At 37.9% G+C, this 20,271-nt stretch overlaps 1 protein-coding gene and 1 pseudogene across 1 annotated transcript; one reads left to right on the plus strand and one right to left on the minus strand.

The window, feature by feature from the left end:
- The first annotated feature begins 10,113 nt into the window (after window positions 1-10,113).
- Window positions 10,114-11,085, plus strand: LOC124109269 (olfactory receptor 4S2-like). The gene has a single exon (XM_046467779.1). The coding sequence runs from the start codon at window positions 10,114-10,116 to the stop codon at window positions 11,083-11,085; it is 972 nt and encodes a 323-aa protein (XP_046323735.1).
- Window positions 11,086-17,876: 6,791 nt separating this feature from the next.
- Window positions 17,877-18,829, minus strand: LOC124109271 (olfactory receptor 4S2-like; annotated as a pseudogene).
- Between the last annotated feature and the right edge of the window lie 1,442 nt (window positions 18,830-20,271).

Genomic DNA, 20,271 nt, shown 5'->3' on the forward strand with positions numbered 1-20,271 from the left:
CACTGTTTGTAGTTGATCCATGATAGTGGATTGTTTTCCAATATAAGGTGCCGTCTCAATCGCGGAGGCAAGCCTGGCAATATAGAGACTGTCTGTGAAAACATTAAGGGGCTCCGAGCTATAGGTCTGTAAGGCCAATATTAAGGCTGCAACCTCCGCTTTTTGGGCCGAACAATTGGCCACTTTCTTGCGGATGACTTGGGTCCCATCTGAAACGACAGCAAACCCATTTTTGGCCCCGTCAGTGAAGACGGTTTGTGCCCCCGGGAGAGGATCCTTTTTTAGGATCTTTGGGAAAATTATTGGACATGTCTTTAGACTTTCAAGGAGCCTGCTTTTAGGGTAGTGATTGTCAACCTGTCCCATGAAACTACAGAAGAAAAGACACCAGAGATCATGTTCCTGTCTTAATTTAGAAAGAATGTCTTGATTATATGGTAATATGAGAACATCAAAGGTTTTCCCAAACAAGGCATCTCCTAGATATTTTGCTTTCCAAACTAATTGTATTACCAGATCATGGAAAGGTATCAAGACCCGGGAGGGGGATGCAGGTAAGTGAACCCAATAAATAGGACCAGTCTGCCAAAAGACTCCAGTCAGGGTGAGTTTTGATGGCAGAACAATGAATAACAAGGACTGGGAGTAGTCCACCTGCATCACCTGCATCTCTTGTAAGGCTGTCTCTATCAATCTAAGAGCCTTCAAGGCTTCTGGAGTAGGTTTTCGCGGGGAGGTGGGTGAGGGGTCTCCTCTCAAAAGGTCATACAGGGGTTTAAGTTCACCAGTAGGGACATGGAGGGAAGGCCGCAGCCATTGGATTTCCCCCAGAAATGTCTGCCATTGGTGCAGGGTTTTGAGCTGGTTCACCTGAAATTGAGGCCTCTGGGGAGTGATCCCTACCTTGTTAATAGTGTATCCTAGGTAGTTATAAGGATACTGAATCTGCACCTTCTCTGGGGCTATAATCAGTCCGGCCCCCTTTAACAGGGACTGGAGGACTTCATAAGACCGGAAAAGTGCTTTCCTATCAGGGCCTGCCAACAATATATCATCCATATAATGGACGAGGTAAAAGTTTGGGAATTGTTGCCTAAAGGGTTGCAGAATTTTTGCTATAAAGTACTGACACATAGTAGGGCTATTGGCCATTCCTTGAGGTAAGACAGTCCATTCAAACCGCTGATAGGGTTCCCTAAAATTTATTGAAGGTAAAGAGAAAGCAAAACGTTTACAATCCTGGGGGGCCAGGGGAATAGAAAAGAAGCAATCTTTTAGGTCCAAAATAATAAGATGCCAATCTTTAGGGATAGCCATGGGGAAGGGTAGTCCTGGCTGTAAAGTTCCCATGGGCTGCATGGTATTATTAATAGCCCGCAGGTCTTGGAGAAGCCTCCATTTTCCAGACCCCTTTCTTATGACAAAAATAGGAGTGTTCCAGGGGGAAGTGGAAGGCACTATATGCCCCACCCTAAGCTGTTCCTGAACCAGAAGGGTCGCAGCCTGCAATTTGTCCTTAGTTAGGGGCCACTGTTCTATCCACACAGGGTCATCTGGTAACCAAGTAATAGATAGAGGACGTTGCCACATTTCAGTGGCCCCTAGGATAAATTTCCTAGCCCCCTCCGATCTCCTCCACTTCTGGTAATTTCTTCTGTAGGGTCCACAGGCGTTGCCCTTCCCTCATGTCTTTTCCCCAGTCCTTTTCCGGGAAGCCATCCCATATCTAACATCATGTCATTAACAAATTTATTACTCCCTTTTAGGGTCTGAGTGGTGAGGATAGCTCCCATTTGTTGAAGTAGGTCCCTTCCCCAAAGGTTTGTGGGGAGTCCAGCCACTACGTAAGGCTGAAAATAACCACTGTGTCCTTCCTCATCTCTCCATTTTAGAAAGGAGGAACTTTTTTCTGGTCTCGTCTGCCCAATCCCCTGTAATACAGCTGAGGGATCTTGGAGAGGCCAAGCAGATGGCCATTGTTTCTTAGAGATAACAGAGACATCAGCTCCTGAATCTAATATCCCCTTGAAGATTTTATCCTGTATTTTAATGGTTAACTGTGGTTGGGAGTCCAAGTGTGCTACCCAAAAGGTTTGAGGGGAGCCAGTGGAACCAAAACTGCCATTACCCCGGGCTGCCTGTAGGGTGCGGCTGGGTAGAGACGCCACCGACAGCAGCAATAATTGTGCTATGCGTTCTCCGGGAGGAATAATAACTATCCCTTGGGTAGCCTCGGCAACAATTTTTAACTCCCCGTGGTAATCACCATCAACCACACCTGTAAGAATTCTGAGCCCTTTATGCAGAGTGCTGCCTCTTCCCAGTATCAGTCCCACAATTCCCTCCGGCAAAGGGCCAAAGACTCCAGTTGGCAGGGTCTGGGGACCCATCTGCGGAGTCAGTACTGCTCGGGAGGTGGAACTGAGGTCCAATCCTGCACTTCCCGGTGTTCCCCTGGGGAGTTCCCTGATAGAAAGGGGTTGGTCAGGGGGAGGCGGCAGAGACGCCCACTCCCCGGGGCACTGTTTCGTCCCTGCACTGCCCCGTACACTTTGGCTTCAGGGGCCTGGGGCGGGCCCCTGCTCCCGTTTCCCGACCGGTATTGGGTTACCCTGGATGTCAAATTTTGACCTGCACTCACTACTCCAATGATTTCCTTTATGACATGGAGGACAAATTCCAAGCATCCCTCTGCCAGCACCCTCGCTCCTTTCCGGGCAGTTTCTCCTTATATGTCCCTCTTTCCCACACTTAAAACACCCCTTAGAGCGGGTTCCCCTGTTATCAGATTTTTGCATTCCAGTCTTAAGGGCAGCAGCCAAAACCTGACCAGTAATATGAGGCCCATCTATATCTTTGCATGCTCGAATCATGTCATCTATACTTTTGGCCCAGGAGGACTTAATAGCATTTTGGCAGTAAGTGTTAGCGTTTTCATATGCCAGTTGTCTAATAAGTGGCATAGCCTGTTCCAGATTAGGGAATATTTTTCCAGCCGCCTGCATTAGGAGGGCTATAAAGTCAGAATAAGGTTCAGAGGGCCCTTGAGAGATCTTGGAAATTTTTACTTCAGTCTTAGAAACGGGCAAGGCTTTCCAGGCATGGACCGCAGCTGAGGCTATCTGAGCATAGACCCCGAGGATCATAATTAATTTGCTGATTTATGACAGCATATTGTCCTGAGCCTGTTAACATTTCAAGGTTACGCCGTGGGAAGCCGGCGTCCTGATTGACTCGGGCTAGCTCGTGACACCTCTCTTGATTTTCACTTTTCCACAACAAAAAATCCCCTCTGGACAACACAGCCCTGCGAAGCTGTTGCCAAACTAAATCCCAATCATTGTTATTGAGAAAACCTCCTGTCAGAAACCAAGGACAAGCCTGGGCTATAACTTCAAAGAATTCGGTTGCAGTCTTAGTTTTTATTCCTGTTCCTTTTGTATTTAACAGCTCTTTTAGTTCATTGGCCAGATGAACCTTCGCTGTTGAGTTACCCATGGTACGTACCCTGTCTCTTTAAATTACCTTTAAACCAATCCTCCCCCTTCTACCTTTAGAAGGTGAGCCCCGTCCTCTTACCCCTACTTTCCGGATCTCGGTGGGAACCTCCAGATGCCGCGTCCAGCTAATGGAGCCGAGTCCGGCGAGGGACGGTGGGGTTAAAAATACACAGGACACCAAGGTTCTTCATCCAGGAGGGAGCGTGTGCGTGCTTTATTGCCAGATTTGTTCCCTTTATATATCTTTTTAACAGCTGCGGGAAATTACTCAAAAGTGAGGAGGGAAGAGTAATAACTGCGTCCTTGGGTTACCGTCACGTCACCGTCCCCTATCAGGAGGCTGGAACAGGTCAAGATGTTCCCGAGACACATATGTGCGAGGCAGATAAACAGGGAACCACAAGCCCGTGTCATGGCCTTGTGAGCTGGCCACATTGACATGCATAACAAAGAACTGGGGGTTGAGTCCCCAGGGGCCAGGGCGGGCCTGCTATCAGCAAATTGTATTATGTATTTTATTTTCTGAAACAATTTACACGGGATTTTAGAAAGCCTAAGTATGATTATTGTGAATTTCTCCATTTTTCAAAAAAGCTGTTCTTATTTATGCAAGATAATTAACTTCTCCAAGTTTTAGTTTCAACATTGATTAAGCAATCAAAATACAGACATCATTTAGTAAAATTATGAGGCAAATCTGAGATTCTGATGCCTAATCTCCTGGTAGAATAAAAGGTACTTAACTAAGAATTATTACCTTGCCCTTATCCTGTTCTTTCTTTAAATAAAATGTATAAAGATTGTCAAACAATCCAAACAAAACTGGAAGTAGACACTGTTTGGCTGACAAAAAAATAAATAGGAGGACTTTATTGTTTACATGGAGAATTTCATAACACCTGATTTTAAATAGGTAAATTTCTATACTATCAAAGTTAAGTTAAAATGTTAATTTTAATATTTTGCAGTGCTGCTGAACAGTCTTGCTTACCCCTTACAAGTTATCATCAGCAATGTTAAGAATGCTTCCCCTGGGGCTGGGGATGTATGTAGCTCAGTGGCAGAGCTCTTGCCTAGCATGTGTGAGGCACTGGGTTTGATACTTGGCGTCACATAAAAATAAACAAAATAAAGGCATTATGTTCATTTACAACTACAAAAAATAATCTTAAAAGACTGCATCTCCTGTAGTTTCTCTAGCTTACAAATATTAAATATATACTCTCTTATTGGTGACATCAGAGTTTTCCTTTATTATAAACTTAGTTTAAGTGATTCCAGTAAACCTAGAGAAAGTTTGAGAAATGGTGTTTTGAAAGGTGATAACTTTTCCAAAGATCAAAATTTGGAAGATCTCTCACAGCCTGAGAATTTTATTCTATTTACATATAATATACAAAATACCAACTCTGCTTACAAGCCAAACATTGCAAAAAATGTGTTCTACTCTCAACTAAATTTGATAGACCACATGTGAATGCATACCATTAAAATAACAAGAGCAGATGGCAAATAGATCTAGTGATCTTAAACAAGGATTCTAAAAGGTATTACCTGCACATCAATTGTGGATGTTCTTCAAGGTAGTTTTATATTACTCCAGAAAATGTCTTGTTCACGCATTTACCTTCCTCAGTAATACAGTTAGCTTATTTTCCTTTGATATATTCACCTGAAATAAAAGGCAAAACTATGAATCAGTGATTCAAACAAATTTGGGCAATTTCTTAGAAAATATCCTCAAGATTGCTTTTTTTTCATGTGTAAGAGAAAAAATTCACTATTTTGCAAGGAGAATGAGTTTAAATCCTGCTCAAAACTTTAAAACTGTCCTGAAGGCTAAGGATGTCTCTCAGTTGATAGAGTGCTTTCCTGTATGCACAAAGCCCTGGGTTCAATCCTCAGCACCAAAAAACAAACAAACAAACAAACAAACAAAAAAACTGTCCTGAATTCACAGTGAAATATCTGTTCATTCCACAAGAAAATGACGTAGGATTTAAATTGCCATACAACTTCCTTACACCTGCTGATGCTCTAAGGTAAACAAAACCATCATGCCTATATGTATGCTCTAAGAGTCATCTGTTTTATACCCACTTCTGAAAAAAAAATTGCACTTCAGGACCTAACTAAAAATAGAGAAGAGATCATAGGTGTTTTTTTAAATTATGAAAGCAACCAGAAATTGTTTTCCCAGAAGTATTTCTCAAAAGATTTTCATTTAAGAAAAAAAAAATCTATCCACTGGACCAAAGTTATATTCCTCAATTCTTCTGGGAATTTTGGGACTGTAAATTTACTTTGCATTTTGGCAATAACCACTTTCTATGCACTCTCTCTCTGGAGGCTAGTACTGTTACTTAGACCCAGAGCAGCTCAGGAATTCTATTAGTTCTGATTAACTCCTCCTCTTAGAGTAAGAAGTAATGTGGGCAGCCCTACAGGAATTTAAGGTTTTCATAGGAGAGGTCTGTATTTCTGGAGAGGAGAGAAAAGAAAATCAGATAGACAAGTAGATAGATAGAAGACAAACTGATGGTCAGACACAGAGATGACATAGATAGAGAGTAAGAGAGTGACAGAGAGTTAAGAGAGCAACAGAGAGAAACAGAGAGATACTCAAAATCGCAAAAGAGACATTAAGGAAAGAAGCACAAATGTATCAGAGTAATTAATAAGTCAATAATCTGCTTCCCCACCATTCTCCTGGAACAGTGGCTATATAACAATAATTAACTCTTTTTTTCTGCAGTGGATGGGTTAGGGTTTGAGTCATAAAGGAAAAACGCATAATAAAAAAAAAAAACAAATAATAAAAAAAACAAATAAAGATAAAAACAAATGTTCTGTTTATATTGACAGATAGACTCAGAATCCAAATATGTTGTTGCAAATTTATTAGAAAGTTAAAGAAGTAAAAAACCAAAAATAAAAATACATAATATATGTACATGTGAGGATACATACACATATATTATTTATATGTATGTACACATACATATATATACATGTATATATACACATACACATATATGCAATCACTTACATTCTGATTAATATAATTTCCTTAAAGTACCTGCAAAGCTACAATGTATATAGACTTAAAAACATCTTCAATGAAATTCAGTTAACCTCCTTTCTGTGAAATAAAATATCTATACAACAAATATTATTGCTATGTTTTAGATATGTTTTAATTTTATACCTCAAAGTTTCATTTGTTGGAGGTTTGTTCCCTAGGGTGGTTCTATTAGTAGATGGTAGGACTTTTTCTTAAAAAATGTGCTTTATTGATGCATGATAGTTATACATAATAATAGGTTTCATTTTGGTACAATCATATATGCATGGCACATAATTCACTCCATTTCAGTTCCTAGTGCCTCCATTTTCCTCTTGTCCTCCCTCATCACCGTTACTTACTGGTGCACAGCAAGTGTCCCCAGGCTATCCAGAGTCCAAGTTCTTCTTATTATTTTTCTTTAGTACTGGGGAGTGATACCAGAGGGCTTTACCACTGAACCACATCCTCAGTCCTTTCATTTTTTTTTTTTCTTTTTGAGTTAGGGTCTCACTACATTACTTAGAGCCTTGCTTATCCTCCCACCTCAGCATCCTGAGCTTCTGAGATTACAGGTGAGCTCCACCAGGCCTGGCCATGGTCCACATTCTTGAAAACCAGAAAAAAGAACTGAGAGAGATGTGAGAGATTGGCAAGCAGGAAAATAGGGTTATTAACACTTAGGGATTTCAGAGTGGGCTGAGCTGCAAAGTAGCTCTAAGCACAGTAAACATAATGCTGATTCACCTTTATTAGGCCATGGTAGTTCCTCCCTTCTCACTTGGAAGGAGGTAATTTAGGGTTGACTGTCACTGTATTTGACTAAAGATTTTGAAAAAATATCTTCTCCACTGCCCATGCATGTTTCCCCCACTCTGGAAAATGCAGAGAGGAGGAGCCATCCTCCGTGCTAATGGTATGTTACCTAGCAACAACGTAACTTCAAGCCCAATATGGGGGCTTTCCTGTCAGGATCTTGAATTCCCCTTGTGGTCATCTTGCTTCCTTCATTGAACCAGAAGATGGCCCAGTTTCTCCCCATAGGAAGATGTTAAGTGGGCTGAGGGACCATACCCCTCCCTATCTCCTAACACCTCCCCTGCTCTCCTTTCTCTCCTCTGTAGTCTCCCTGTCCACCTTGAAATTAAAGTTCATCATTAGGTCTGTAATATGGTTTTGACTATGGAGAAAGACGTTGGGGAAAAGGTTTCCCCAAGGTCATTATCATTTTACTGCATTCTCTTTAAGGGGGGGCCTATAAGAAGTAGAAAAGAAGAAAATTTATTGTCAAAGGTACTGTGAAACTGCAGAGTTAAGTAGGTAAGAAAACCAGGAACAACAAATGTTGACTTCTACCAGCTTTTGAATTTAAGGTGTCTGGGATTCTCTGGTCCTAACCATTCACAAAGCAATTTTTCGGGTATCACTCTTACTTTAATTTGATCTGCTGCACCCACATTATCTAATGAGGAGATTAACAAATAAAGCAAATTCAATCACTGGAAAACACAGGTGAGATTTTCTTTTTCTTTTAAAATACATAAAGAATGTATGTTGGAAAGAGGAATTCATTTAAACTGCTAGAATTTTTTAAACAATTGCAATACACTGCTTTCTGAAGTAAATAGAAAATGAAATTATTAAGATGATGATAAGATAAAGTGTTTTCTATATATGACTGTGAGATAGTGAGTCGTGAGTACCACAAATAGAAAAATGACAATCATATCAAAGAATACTGTGGTGTCAGGTTTCAAATGCTCAAATAAGGGAGGAAAGTATCTTTGGGATGTGGTTTGGTTTAAGGAGCAATAAGGTTTCCTCTAGGACCTTGTGTTTTAGATAGTAGAGGAATGGTTCTCCAGCTTGTGCCTGTTTTGTTCTAGGGGACTGAGCAAGGTATATTTGCCAAGACTAATATGCTGTGCATTAAATTGAGGGGCTCTCTTACTGGAGAACAGGCTGTTTTTAAAATCAATAGAAAAACTAAAGGAGTGTGAACCTGTAAATGTAGAGAATGTGCCTGATCGCAAATCTGAATTACATTGTTGCTATTACCATTGCTGTTATTAGTATCATCATTTTGTAATGCCCCAGAGAAGGAAGCACTGTAATGACTACTGAATCCAGTACACAGACTTAATAGAACATTGATCTGCAATTTCCCCAAAGCTGGAAGTACCAAGCACAACAGAGGCAATGGGTGGGCTCCCAGCATACTGCTCAGTAGTCATGAACACTAAACTTAGCATATCTGAAGGCTGTGTTCTCATTAGCACAGTCTAGAATGAGAGGAACAGTTTATGCCCTTGGCTTAATTTGAGGAAGAACCTAGAAAAACCCTTTACAGTTATTCCACATACATGTCTCCACGAAAACATACAAGTAATCTCTACTAAAAGTACCTGGAATTCCATCACTGAGTGTTCATCTATTTAAATTATACTTTCTACTCTTCTTAAATTATTTTTAATTATCATTCAATGGCAATATCTTCCTGAAATATTGAATTGTCCCAAACTGGGAAATCTAATGCAATTACCATAAAATATCATGAAATATCAGAAGGATACATAAAAAAGTGGGCATTAAAGGAATGAATATGACCTTTTTCTTTCTTTTACTTTAATCCAGTTAAGAGACAAATGGTGTTTTGACTAATCCATGCTTATAGAAGTTATTTAATTTCATGGTAGAAATAGATACTATTGTGATAAGCGATAGTGAGATTGAAACTCTGTCATTTCCCAAATGAGATAATGGAAGCTAGGAGAAGTTAAACAATGTAGCAATGTTACATCAGCATCATATCAGAATCTAATTTGTATAGTTTTGATTCTCTTTCTATGACCCCATACCATATCTGGAGCTTGGGGTCAAATAAGGCACTATGAAGTCATCTAGTCAAGATCAAGGTTCATAGGAAGGAGAACATGTGAAAGTCTATAGTCTCAAGTATTTGAGGACACATGAGTGGATATTGTGAATAGGCATGGAAATATTCAGCAAGGGAAGGGAGGACATATGTTTTCACTTATGCATCAAAAATAAAGAAAAACATTTTCTTGTACAAACATTACTGTTTTTTTTCAAATAGATGTTGTTTCAAAATTAGATTGCCTTATGCAATATAAAAGCTATATTGAATCAAATTACATTTTCATGTAAATGCAAATATACCACAATGAATCACACAATTCTGTATAAATAATATGCATCAATAATAAATAAAAGAAAAAAAAGTAAATTTGTAAATAAACTTTAATAAAGAGTGAAGGAGGGAAGATACCTGGTAACAAGTGAGACTCAGGTGATTTATATGTTATCTCTCTGGACATTGTTTCTTTATCTGAAGTGGAAAAAAATGGATATAATACAGAAGTAAGAAAATTGGAAAATATGCAATTCATTTTCAAGTGTGTATGCCAATCAGGAATATCTATTCATTTTTATGTGGTTAACTATGAGAATTATTCATTTGTTCTGAATTAAAAATAAATGATTATGTTCCTTTTCATGTGTCCTTCAGGTAATTTGTCTCTGGGGAACATGTCCTCATGGACTCATCCCATGGAAAAAATAAACAATGTAACTGAATTCATCTTCTGGGGCCTTTCCCAGAACCCAGAAGTTGAGGAACTCTGCTTTGTGCTGTTCTCATTCTTCTATGCAGTCATTCTTCTGGGAAACCTCCTCATCATGCTGACAGTTTGCACGGGCAACCTGCTCAAGTCTCCTATGTATTTCTTTCTCAACTTTTTGTCTTTTGTAGACATTTGTTATTCTTCAGTCATAGTACCCAAGATGATTGTTGACCTGTTAGCAAAGAACAAAACTATCTCTTATGCGGGGTGCATGCTGCAACTCTTTGGAGGACATTTCTTTGGTTGCACTGAGATCTTCATCCTTACTGTAATGGCCTATGATCGTTATGTGGCCATCTGCAAACCCCTGCACTATATGACCATTATGGACCGGGAGATGTGCAGTAAAATGTTGCTGGGGACATGGGTAGGTGGGTTCATACACTCCATTATCCAAGTGTCTCTGGTAGTCCAATTACCCTTTTGTGGACCCAATGAGATTGATCACTACTTCTGTGATGTCCACCCTGTGCTGAAACTTGCCTGCACAGACACCTATATTGTTGGTGTTGTTGTGACAGCCAATAGTGGTGCCATTAGTCTAGGGAGCTTTGCGATCTTGCTCTTTTCCTACAGTGTCATTCTGGTGACTCTGAGGAAGCAGTCAGCAGAAGGAAGACGCAAAGCTCTGTCCACCTGTGGCTCCCACATTGCAGTGGTCATCATCTTTTTCGGTCCCTGTACTTTTATGTACATGAGGCCTGACACTACCTTCTCAGAGGATAAGATGGTGGCTGTATTTTACACCATTATCACTCCCATGTTGAATCCTCTGATTTACACACTGAGAAATACAGAAGTAAAAAATGCTATGAAGAAACTGTGGGACAAGAAGGTGTTTTGGACTAGTGGGAAATGGTTAGAAATATTAATTTAAACTGAATGATTTTTTGAATCATCTTAAATTTTCTCCACCTTGTTTAACCTCTCTGTACAATAAAGACAACCAGGACAAATTCACAGGATTTTAGGAAAGAACAAATGAAAAAAAAACATATTTTACAAAGAAAAGGTATGATCATTTTATCCTAATTATTTCAAAATCTGGTAATTTCCTGAAATCTATGCTAGGTATTCCTGTAACTAACAATCTTAAAATTATCATATTCAGTATCATTATTTTCTTCTCTGTTTTATGTTTTGTTAATTTTCAAAATGAGAATGTTCTGTGAAGTATTATCTAAAGCCTTTCCTATGGTTGTGAACTATGACTGGTGCATTTTATGCTTATAGCATGGATTGTAGAATACATAAAAAGCAATATATCAAAGCTAATGTTCTCCTGTATAAATTCTTCAAAAGACAGGGAAAACTAAACCAATAAGCCTGGACTGAGAGTAGAAGTGTTTGCAGAAGTTCAAAGAGATAACACCCAAGCTGATAGACAAAATATTAGTTTTCATCATTTGGTCTTGGGCAAATTCTTTCCATACTGTGGTGCTCATTGTACCCAAACAGTAAGAATATTGAGCTGATTAAGCTGTGAGAGTCCCCCTTTCAATGACAACATCTCAGTAGAATTATTTTTTTTCTCATTTGAATTGATATTTTCTCTGGTGACCCAGTTCTCCTTCTTTCTCCATGAGCCACAGCCTGAAATTAATTAATTAATTTATTTATTAATTTATTTATTTATTTTTAGTAATTATACATAGCTCCAATTGCCTCTGCTATTGATTCATTGTCTTTTCCTGACATCAATTATCCATGCTACTGCCTGTTCTTGGTTTTATATCTGTGGCTGGGTGAGGAGTATAAGCATGATTCATGGAAAGGACCATAGTGCATAATATGTGACCTGTGATAGGGATGTATCCACAGAATTAAAAGCAAAAAAAAAAGATTTTAAAAAATTCAAAAGATGTTTAAATTTGAAATTAAGACCATGTTTAGGTATTGTGCTTGAACAATACAAACTTGTATTGTTCACCATTTTATCCACTTTAGACATTCATTTGCTGGGTCTCTATGTGCCTCCATATTTTTAGATTTTGAAAGAAGTTGGTCAATGTTTTACAAACTCATCATGATAATCATCTTTTATTTTTCATGCACAAATGGACATTTTAAAAGAGAAGATTTTCAATTAGGCCAGGTTAAGGGTCTATAAGAATCTATATTTTAGACAAGTTTCTCTGTGAATTTCTGTGCAGGCAGTGACATGTCAGGAAACAAATTGGGGACCTGGGACTTGATGACTCTTCATGTTGTTAGAATGTAAGAGTTCTATGAGTTGATGGAATACAAACAGGTCTTTTGAATATTTCCCCCTGTGTTATGCTGTCCAGTGAACAGAGAGCTAAAATTGAGCTGAGCTTTCAAAACAGCATAATAAATAAATATCACACATTTGATAACTTCTCTCTATAATACTCTTTTTTTTATGCCTTTATACTAAATAATTGTTTGTCTGATGTCCCTGGGAAGGTAGTAGATAGCATTGTTTTGATTCACAGAAACCAGTAAGTAAAGCATATAAAAGAGTATTCAGGTTTTCACCAGCCACTTTATAAAGCTATACCTGTTCCTGAAATTATCTTTCTGAGTCAGTCCCTGTGGGAGAAGATAGGTGGACTTGTGATTCTTGGGAAGGAGATGAAAAAGAATCCTGAAAACTCAGACACTCCCCAGATCTGTTGTGTATGTGTATATGTGTGTGTGTACCTGGGATTGAACTCAGGGGCACTCAACCACTGAGCCACATCCCTAGTCCTATCTAGTTTTCTACTTAGAAACAGGATCTCATTGAGTTGCTTAGCACCTGCCTTTTCTAAGGCTGGTTTTGAACTCATGATCCTCTTGCCTCAGCCTTCTGAGCCATGGGGATTACAGGTGGCACCACTGTGACTGACTTGTCCCAGTTTTTAATCCAGGATCAGAATATGAATTTGAATAGTTTAAAAGGACATAAATTTGAATGGTTTGAAAGCTATAATAAAAATTCCACTGTTATTTGCATGTTTTATGTAAACATTAACAAATTGCACCCCAGTAATATCCATTTATTCATTACATTTCTTTTTCTAATTTCAAAACATTACACAGGTTGAGAAATTTTCCATGCTATACATTTACAAAACCAGAGTTCTTTTAAACACTTATAAAGACTTAAAATGAGTGTGTAACTCCTCAGTGTTTACCCTAAAGAATTAGTCATCTTACTACTATGCTACATGCATGCACATGTTTATAGCAGCACAATTCACAATAGCCAAACTATGAAAGCAGCCTAGGTATCCATCAATGGATGAATGGACAAATGAAATGTGATATATATATATATATATATATATATATATATATATATATATACACACACACAATGGAGTATTATTCAGCTATAAGAAAAAGTGAAATCATGGCATTTTTAGAAAAAAAAATGGATAGAACTAGAGACCATCATGTTTGGTGAAATAAGTTAAACTCAGAAAGGAAGTGAAGGGTCTTATGTTGCCTGTCAAATGTGGAAGCCAAAGTGGACAAAGGAAAAAAGAGGTGTGTGTCGGGAGATCCTCTAAAAATCATAGGGGCATGAGTGGAGGAAAGGGATCAAAGGACGAGAGCTAGAGCCAAGGTAAATGACGAAAGTAATATTGGCCAAATCGCATTGTTATATTGTGTACATGCATGAATATGTAACAATAAATCCTATTATTAACTACAATTGCAATGCACCAATAAAAAGATGAAAAAATGAGCATATAAGTATTTTCATTGTGATAAATTTGAAAGTTTGAAAGAAATAGATGTTAATCTTCAAATTTCAAGTTTTAATGAATGAAATATACCACCTAAAGGGTACTAAGAATTAAATACGGCAACGCTCAATAGTAATATGCAAGAGGCAAAATTACATTGCATTTTTTTATTTAGAAATACATGTTGTTAACTGAAAGGTCTGAAATAAACGGCATACTCATGTTTCGAAATTGCTTTCATTTTTCTTTATTGCAATGAAACCAATGAATGGAAGAAGTTAGTACCTCTCCCAACATAGCTGGTTTTTCCATGAAGATATTTGTTTCTAAATCAGGACATAAATACAGTTCTTACACTTTGCTCTGATAACAGTGTTATAGTGCTCATATGTGTGAACTCAGGAAGAACAGAATAAGTGGAAGAATGTCAGAGCTAGGAGGGACCAGGAGGTCATCTGATCTACTTCTTTTTTGTAAAATCTCAGAGAATCAAAGCAACAGAAAGAGAGTGGCCAGGGGTCTTCTCTCTTCAAGGTTTGTGACTGTGGGTGACAGCACAACCCATCTGTGCACATGTTGTGTTGATGACATTGATTGTGGATAGGGAACAAGATCAGGCAAAGGGTGCCAACACCAGAGGCTTCAATAACCTTCAGCTTGTCTTGGCCCCACAATCTCTCAGGGCCTTCTTCATGTGTGTATTTCTCAGTGTGTAAATGAGGGGGCTGAGCAAGGGAGGAATAGTGGTGTGAACAGAGCAAACACTGTGTTATCACTGGTAGAATCAACCCTGACATAGTCAAGAAATCCACAGTGATGTCTGAGCCACAGATGGTGGCACTTGAGAAGCAGGTCCTCAAGGTGAACAGGGCGATGGTATAAAAAATTACAAAGTCAACAAATACTAAAAGAGACATCACCCCTGTGGTGGTAATGATTGTCATGTGCAGGAGCCTCATGTCAGCTTAGCATAGCTTCAGCAAGGGGAACATGTCACAGAAGTAGTAGTCTTTCTGATGGTGGCCAGTCTCCATGAGCATCTATTAGGAACTTGGACAGAACAATGGGTTATCACAGTTGGTATGAAGCCACAGGGGTTCCCTTGGGGAAAAAAATGGTTGAGAAAATGTTATTCACCAAAATGGTGGTATTTGGGGGCAAGGAGATACCCAGACATTTGAGTACTGTTGGATATCATAAGCAACTTACTACAAATAAAAAGAGACCTAACATACTACCATAATCCTTCAGATGAGGTGAAAACTGGTGAATACCATATTAGGAATTGATATTTGGCATAAAACTTCCTCAGAGCGTTCTTGTGTGTGCAAGTTATTACTGTTTTTATTTCTCCAATTTTTAAACATATAAATGAAAGAAATCTTTTAAAAATGCTTTTTTGTTTAATTACAGGAGCTCCTGCATCACTAACAAGAGAAAATCAGAAGACAAGCCAATTTTAGAAATAAAATCTCACAAAAGGTTTAAACGATACAAACTTATCATACCAATACTATTCAGTGTACTAACAAAAAAATAAAAAAAAGAAATCTCCATTTTTTCACTTCTCTGAACCTATATTTTAATGAATGAAATTTTAATGAAAAATATTTTAATGAATGAAATATACCACCTAAAGGGTACTAAGAATTAAATTTAATTAAAATTAAAGACCTTGTCCAAATGATCTCTAAATCTCTCCCAGATCTTAAATTCTGGAACTCATTCTTTCTTTCTAGACCCCAGACATAATTGACATCATAGTATTTTACAATGGAAATTATAAAGGATCACAGTTTGGTTGTTGTGTCCTTTTTTAAGAAATTGTTAGCTTGACTGAGCAAGTCTCAGCATCTTTGCAAGAACCTGTCTCAAAAATTAAAAAGGGTTGAGGATGCAGATTAGTGGTTTAGTTGCCCAAGTATTTGACACTAGTCTCCTTAGATCTGCAGACTCAGAAACACTGTGGAAATGTCCACCCTAACACTCATAATTTCCACAAAAAAACATTTAATTCTCTTTCATGGGTCTCTAGGTAATCTGGAGTTCAGCTGACCTAGACTGGAAATGGCTGGGTTTAATTTAAGACTTCATAGTGGGCCCAGTAATACTTCATGTACCTCATTTCCCTCATGCATACAATAGCAGAGTTATCTTCCTCTGTTTGTCAAATCAAATTCACAGCTGATCACCAAATATGAACTAAATACGTCAAAGCACTGAAATATTTAAGGACATCTCATTCAGAAACCATAAAGTACTTTAATTCTGGAGACACCTAAAATATGATAAATATATTAGTTTCGTGGATATGTTTATATGAGAAAAGAGATAAAATATGAATGAACATGAAATCTGGTCATACAATCCATTGAGTTCTGCTTAGAAATGTATTTACATTTGTTTATGCTATTCTGGGAAAAGAAGCATAAACATTAGCAATTAGAAATGAGGAGAAAAATTTTCATATTTTTCACTACTAAGAAAACTATTTTTCTGAAAAATTAGAATGTTTGGCTTTTTTTTCATTTAAAGTTTACAAGAAGTCATAATTTCCCATTTCTTTACAGCGATGGTATAACAACATCAGTCTGGCAGTCAATGCTATGATTGTGTATTAATAGAATAAAAAGCTCTTGTTGATCATACTTATTCAAACTGGGGATAGTCCAAATTTCCTGATTCTAGGAATATCAAAATCATCAAATCCAAGTGCAAGTATTCAGATATTCCATCAATTGTATGAAAACTACTAGAAACAATTACTCAGAACACAAATATTTGTAAGACCCCTAATCCTAGCTTAATTGGGTCAGAAAAATTGCAAAGTGATTTTATTCACCAGCCTGGTTTGGTAACTTGATCTAGGGGACAAAGAGATCGATTGCCTACAATGTCTAATCTTGGACCATAATAATGGATCATATGTTTCTAGAGCATGGTTTATAAATTTATTATAAATTCTAATCCAGATATCTTTGTTTTTAATTCTATGAATACACCAACATCAGGTATCACTCATGTTTCTTAATATTTTCTTTTTTTGAGAGACCTTAATTTTAATTTATTTATATGTGGTTCTGAGAATCAAACCCAGTGTCCCACTCATGCTAGGCAAGCACTCTACAGCTGAGCTACAACCCTCAGGTATCCATGAGTGATAGTTCTACCCCTCTCTCAACCACTAATACAAATGTAAGAAGACCCAGTGTGTATACTGTTACATTGCTGGATATTAGAGTGAGGCAGAGAGACAATAGGAGATACACTTATCCATACACACACACACACACAAAAAAAAAAAAAAAAATCTCAGGTCATGCATGGTTCATGTGAAAGAGAAATCTATCATCAGGACACAAGAATTTAGCATAAGAAAAAACATATTTCTCTGGTATAAGTATTTTGAGAATACACAGATGGAATAAAATAAGAAAGTCCAGTCCAAATAAGTAAACAATCTTTTGTCTTTAAGCTTAGTTTTATTATTTTGGTATGCTGCTCACACCTCTGCAGCCACTCCAAGATTACTGGAATGAAATGTGACTGTGTTTTTTAGGACTGCTATCAAAATGAATTAGCTAATTTGTCATGTTTTCCAGATATGTATTCAAAAATTAAGTAGCAATTAATTGCTTAATACATACCAGAAAAGTTCTTAACCTTGTAAACAACCTCAAGTATCTCAGAGTAGGTTTTAATATCATATAAAGAAAATAGCAAAAATAAAATTGAGGATAAGATAATGATGCTGAAATTCTGTGCTTAGTAAGATTTCTTTAGTCTTAATATTTTAGAAAAGCATTTGATTAAGAAATAACAAAATTAATATTAAGTAATGATGAGTGATATTCTAGTTTTTAACAAATTCTAGTTTTCATTTGTTCTTCTGAAAATCTGGTCATGTCATTATTTTGTTCATTGTGAATTATATATAAGCAAGAGTGAACAAAATTTAAGATCATTCAGCTTAAATTATTATTCCCAACCATTTGCCACTGGTTCCAAACACCTTCTTGCCCCACAGTTTCTTCAGAGTATTATTTACTTCTGCATTTCTGGTTATATAAATTATAGGTTTTAGCATGGGAGTGATAATGGTGTAAAATACAGCCACTATCTTATCCTCCTAGAAGTTAACATTGGGGCACTTGTATGCGAAAACAGAAGGACCAAAAAAAAAAAAAAAAAAGATAACCACAGCAATGTGGGCTCCATAGGTGGACAGAGCTCTGTGCCCTCCTTCTGCTGACTACTTTCTCAGAGACACCAGAATGACACTATAGGTAATGAGTAAAAATACAAAACTCCCCAGAGTGATGGTACCACTGTTGGCTGTCACAATGACACCGATAATATAGGTGTGTGTGCAGGCAAGTTTGAGCACAGTGCTGACATCACAAAAGTAGTGATAGATCTCATTGGGTCCACAAAAGGCTAGGAGGACTACCAGAGCCACTTGGAAAACAAAATGGAAGAATCCATTTACCGAGGTCCCCAACAATATTTATTGCACCTCCCCTGTCCATGATGGTCATATAGTGCTTCAGATGGCCACATAATGGTCACAAACCATTATTATAAGGATGAAGATTCTGGTGCCACCAAAGAAATACACCCCAAGGACTTGCAACATGCACCCCACATGTTCTTTGATAAAATGTCAACAATTATCTTGGGTGCTGTGACAGAAGGGAAACAAATGCCCATCAATGACAAGAATTTGAGGAAGAAGTACATGGGTGTTTTCAACAGATTTCTCATGAAAATGGTCAGCATGATGAGGAGGATTCCCAGAGGAATGACTGTTTAGAAGAATGAGAACACCCCAAAACAGACTTCTTCAACCTCTGGGGTCTGAAAAAGGCCATGGAAAATGAGTCCAGTTACATTGTCTAATTTTCCCATGGAATGGGTCCAGCAGGTCAACTTCTCAAACTAATTATATCAAGTGGAAAAAAAAAAACAACAGAAAGACAATCAGCATTTATTTCTAACTCAGAATAAGTGAATGATTGTAGTAGTTAAAAATGGAACAATCAGTACTGACTACTGACTGGCATGCATCCCTAGACTAGTTAAAGTGCATCTATTCTGATCATTTTTCCTCTATAATATATCCAATTTATTCATGTTGTATGAGCAAACAAAGTCTACAGAAATAAATCACATCTAAATGTTAGCAAAATCACATATCTTATCAAGAGTTTATCTTTGATATTCATGTTAATATTATTTGTGTATAAAAATTCACTAAGTTCTCTTTCTATAAAAGATTAAATCACCATTCAGAAGAACTCTGAATATGGTGTTAACTGTATATCTGATTAAGTTTCCCTTACTTGGATCCTAGAAGTGAACATGTCCACATGGTCACTTCTGAAAACTGCCTTGCCTGGTCACTATAGGTGAGCTCCCGACCCCCAGGCAGAAACACCACGTAAAGTTTGCTGACATAAAAACTTCAGAAAACATCTACTTTGGTGAGGGAATTGGGGCCAGCTAGTTGGAGCCATTTTCAGTAGTAGAATTCAGTTCAAAGCTTCTTGCCAAAAAGACATTGGCTGCTGGAATTATCACTGGGGAATTTATAAACAACAGTGCCTGTTAGTGTGGAAATGGTTTGGCAGCAAACTTTCTGAATAATTAAAACATTGCATCAGCCTGGGAGACCAAGAATCCATGTTGGAAGAAGCTGTTTACCTCAGATTGCCATAAACCTTGGGGAATTCTCTTTTCCCTTCCTCACTTCATAAGCCAGAGCAGGGGGTAGGGTTCTAAGTTACTGTCAATAGGGATGATCTAAAGAATACCTCATTATCATTTGGATAGCTCATGATCCCAAGAAATGACACCCTAAACAAACAGTTGGCACGTAAAACCTTTATCAAACTCTAACATATCACAGTAGGTTTTCAAATATAGGATGAATGTTTTGAAGCAGATTCATTGCACTGGCTACAAGTCCCAGGGGGGACACCTACTGAATGGCAGGTAGCAGTAACATCACTATGCCAACCACCAGGAAGAGGAGTCCAAATCCACCAGCCTACTGTTCCTCTGACTGCAATTTTTACCGATTAACTGGGTCTGGTGAGACAGAATACCCAAGAAAGAAGTTAATTAAAGAGACCTTGCTAATCCCAGATGCCAGCAAGGGGCAATAAAATCCCAGGATTCACAGCAAGCTGGTTGTGGAGACTCAGGAAAGCTGTGCAGGGCAGATGGGATCTTACCTGTGGCTCTTATTAAACTGCAGCTGAGGGACCCCCAAAGTAGTCTTCTCTAGGTACTATACCCCTGCAGATATTTACCTAGCAGGATGAAAGTATTCAAAGACATTAAAAAAAAAGAACAAACCTGAG

This window comes from Marmota monax, unplaced genomic scaffold (genome assembly GCF_021218885.2).
Source record: "Marmota monax isolate L192 unplaced genomic scaffold, Marmota_monax_Labrador192_F-V1.1 WCK01_AAM20220418_F8-fsc00850, whole genome shotgun sequence".
Classification (NCBI taxonomy): domain Eukaryota; kingdom Metazoa; phylum Chordata; class Mammalia; order Rodentia; family Sciuridae; genus Marmota; species Marmota monax.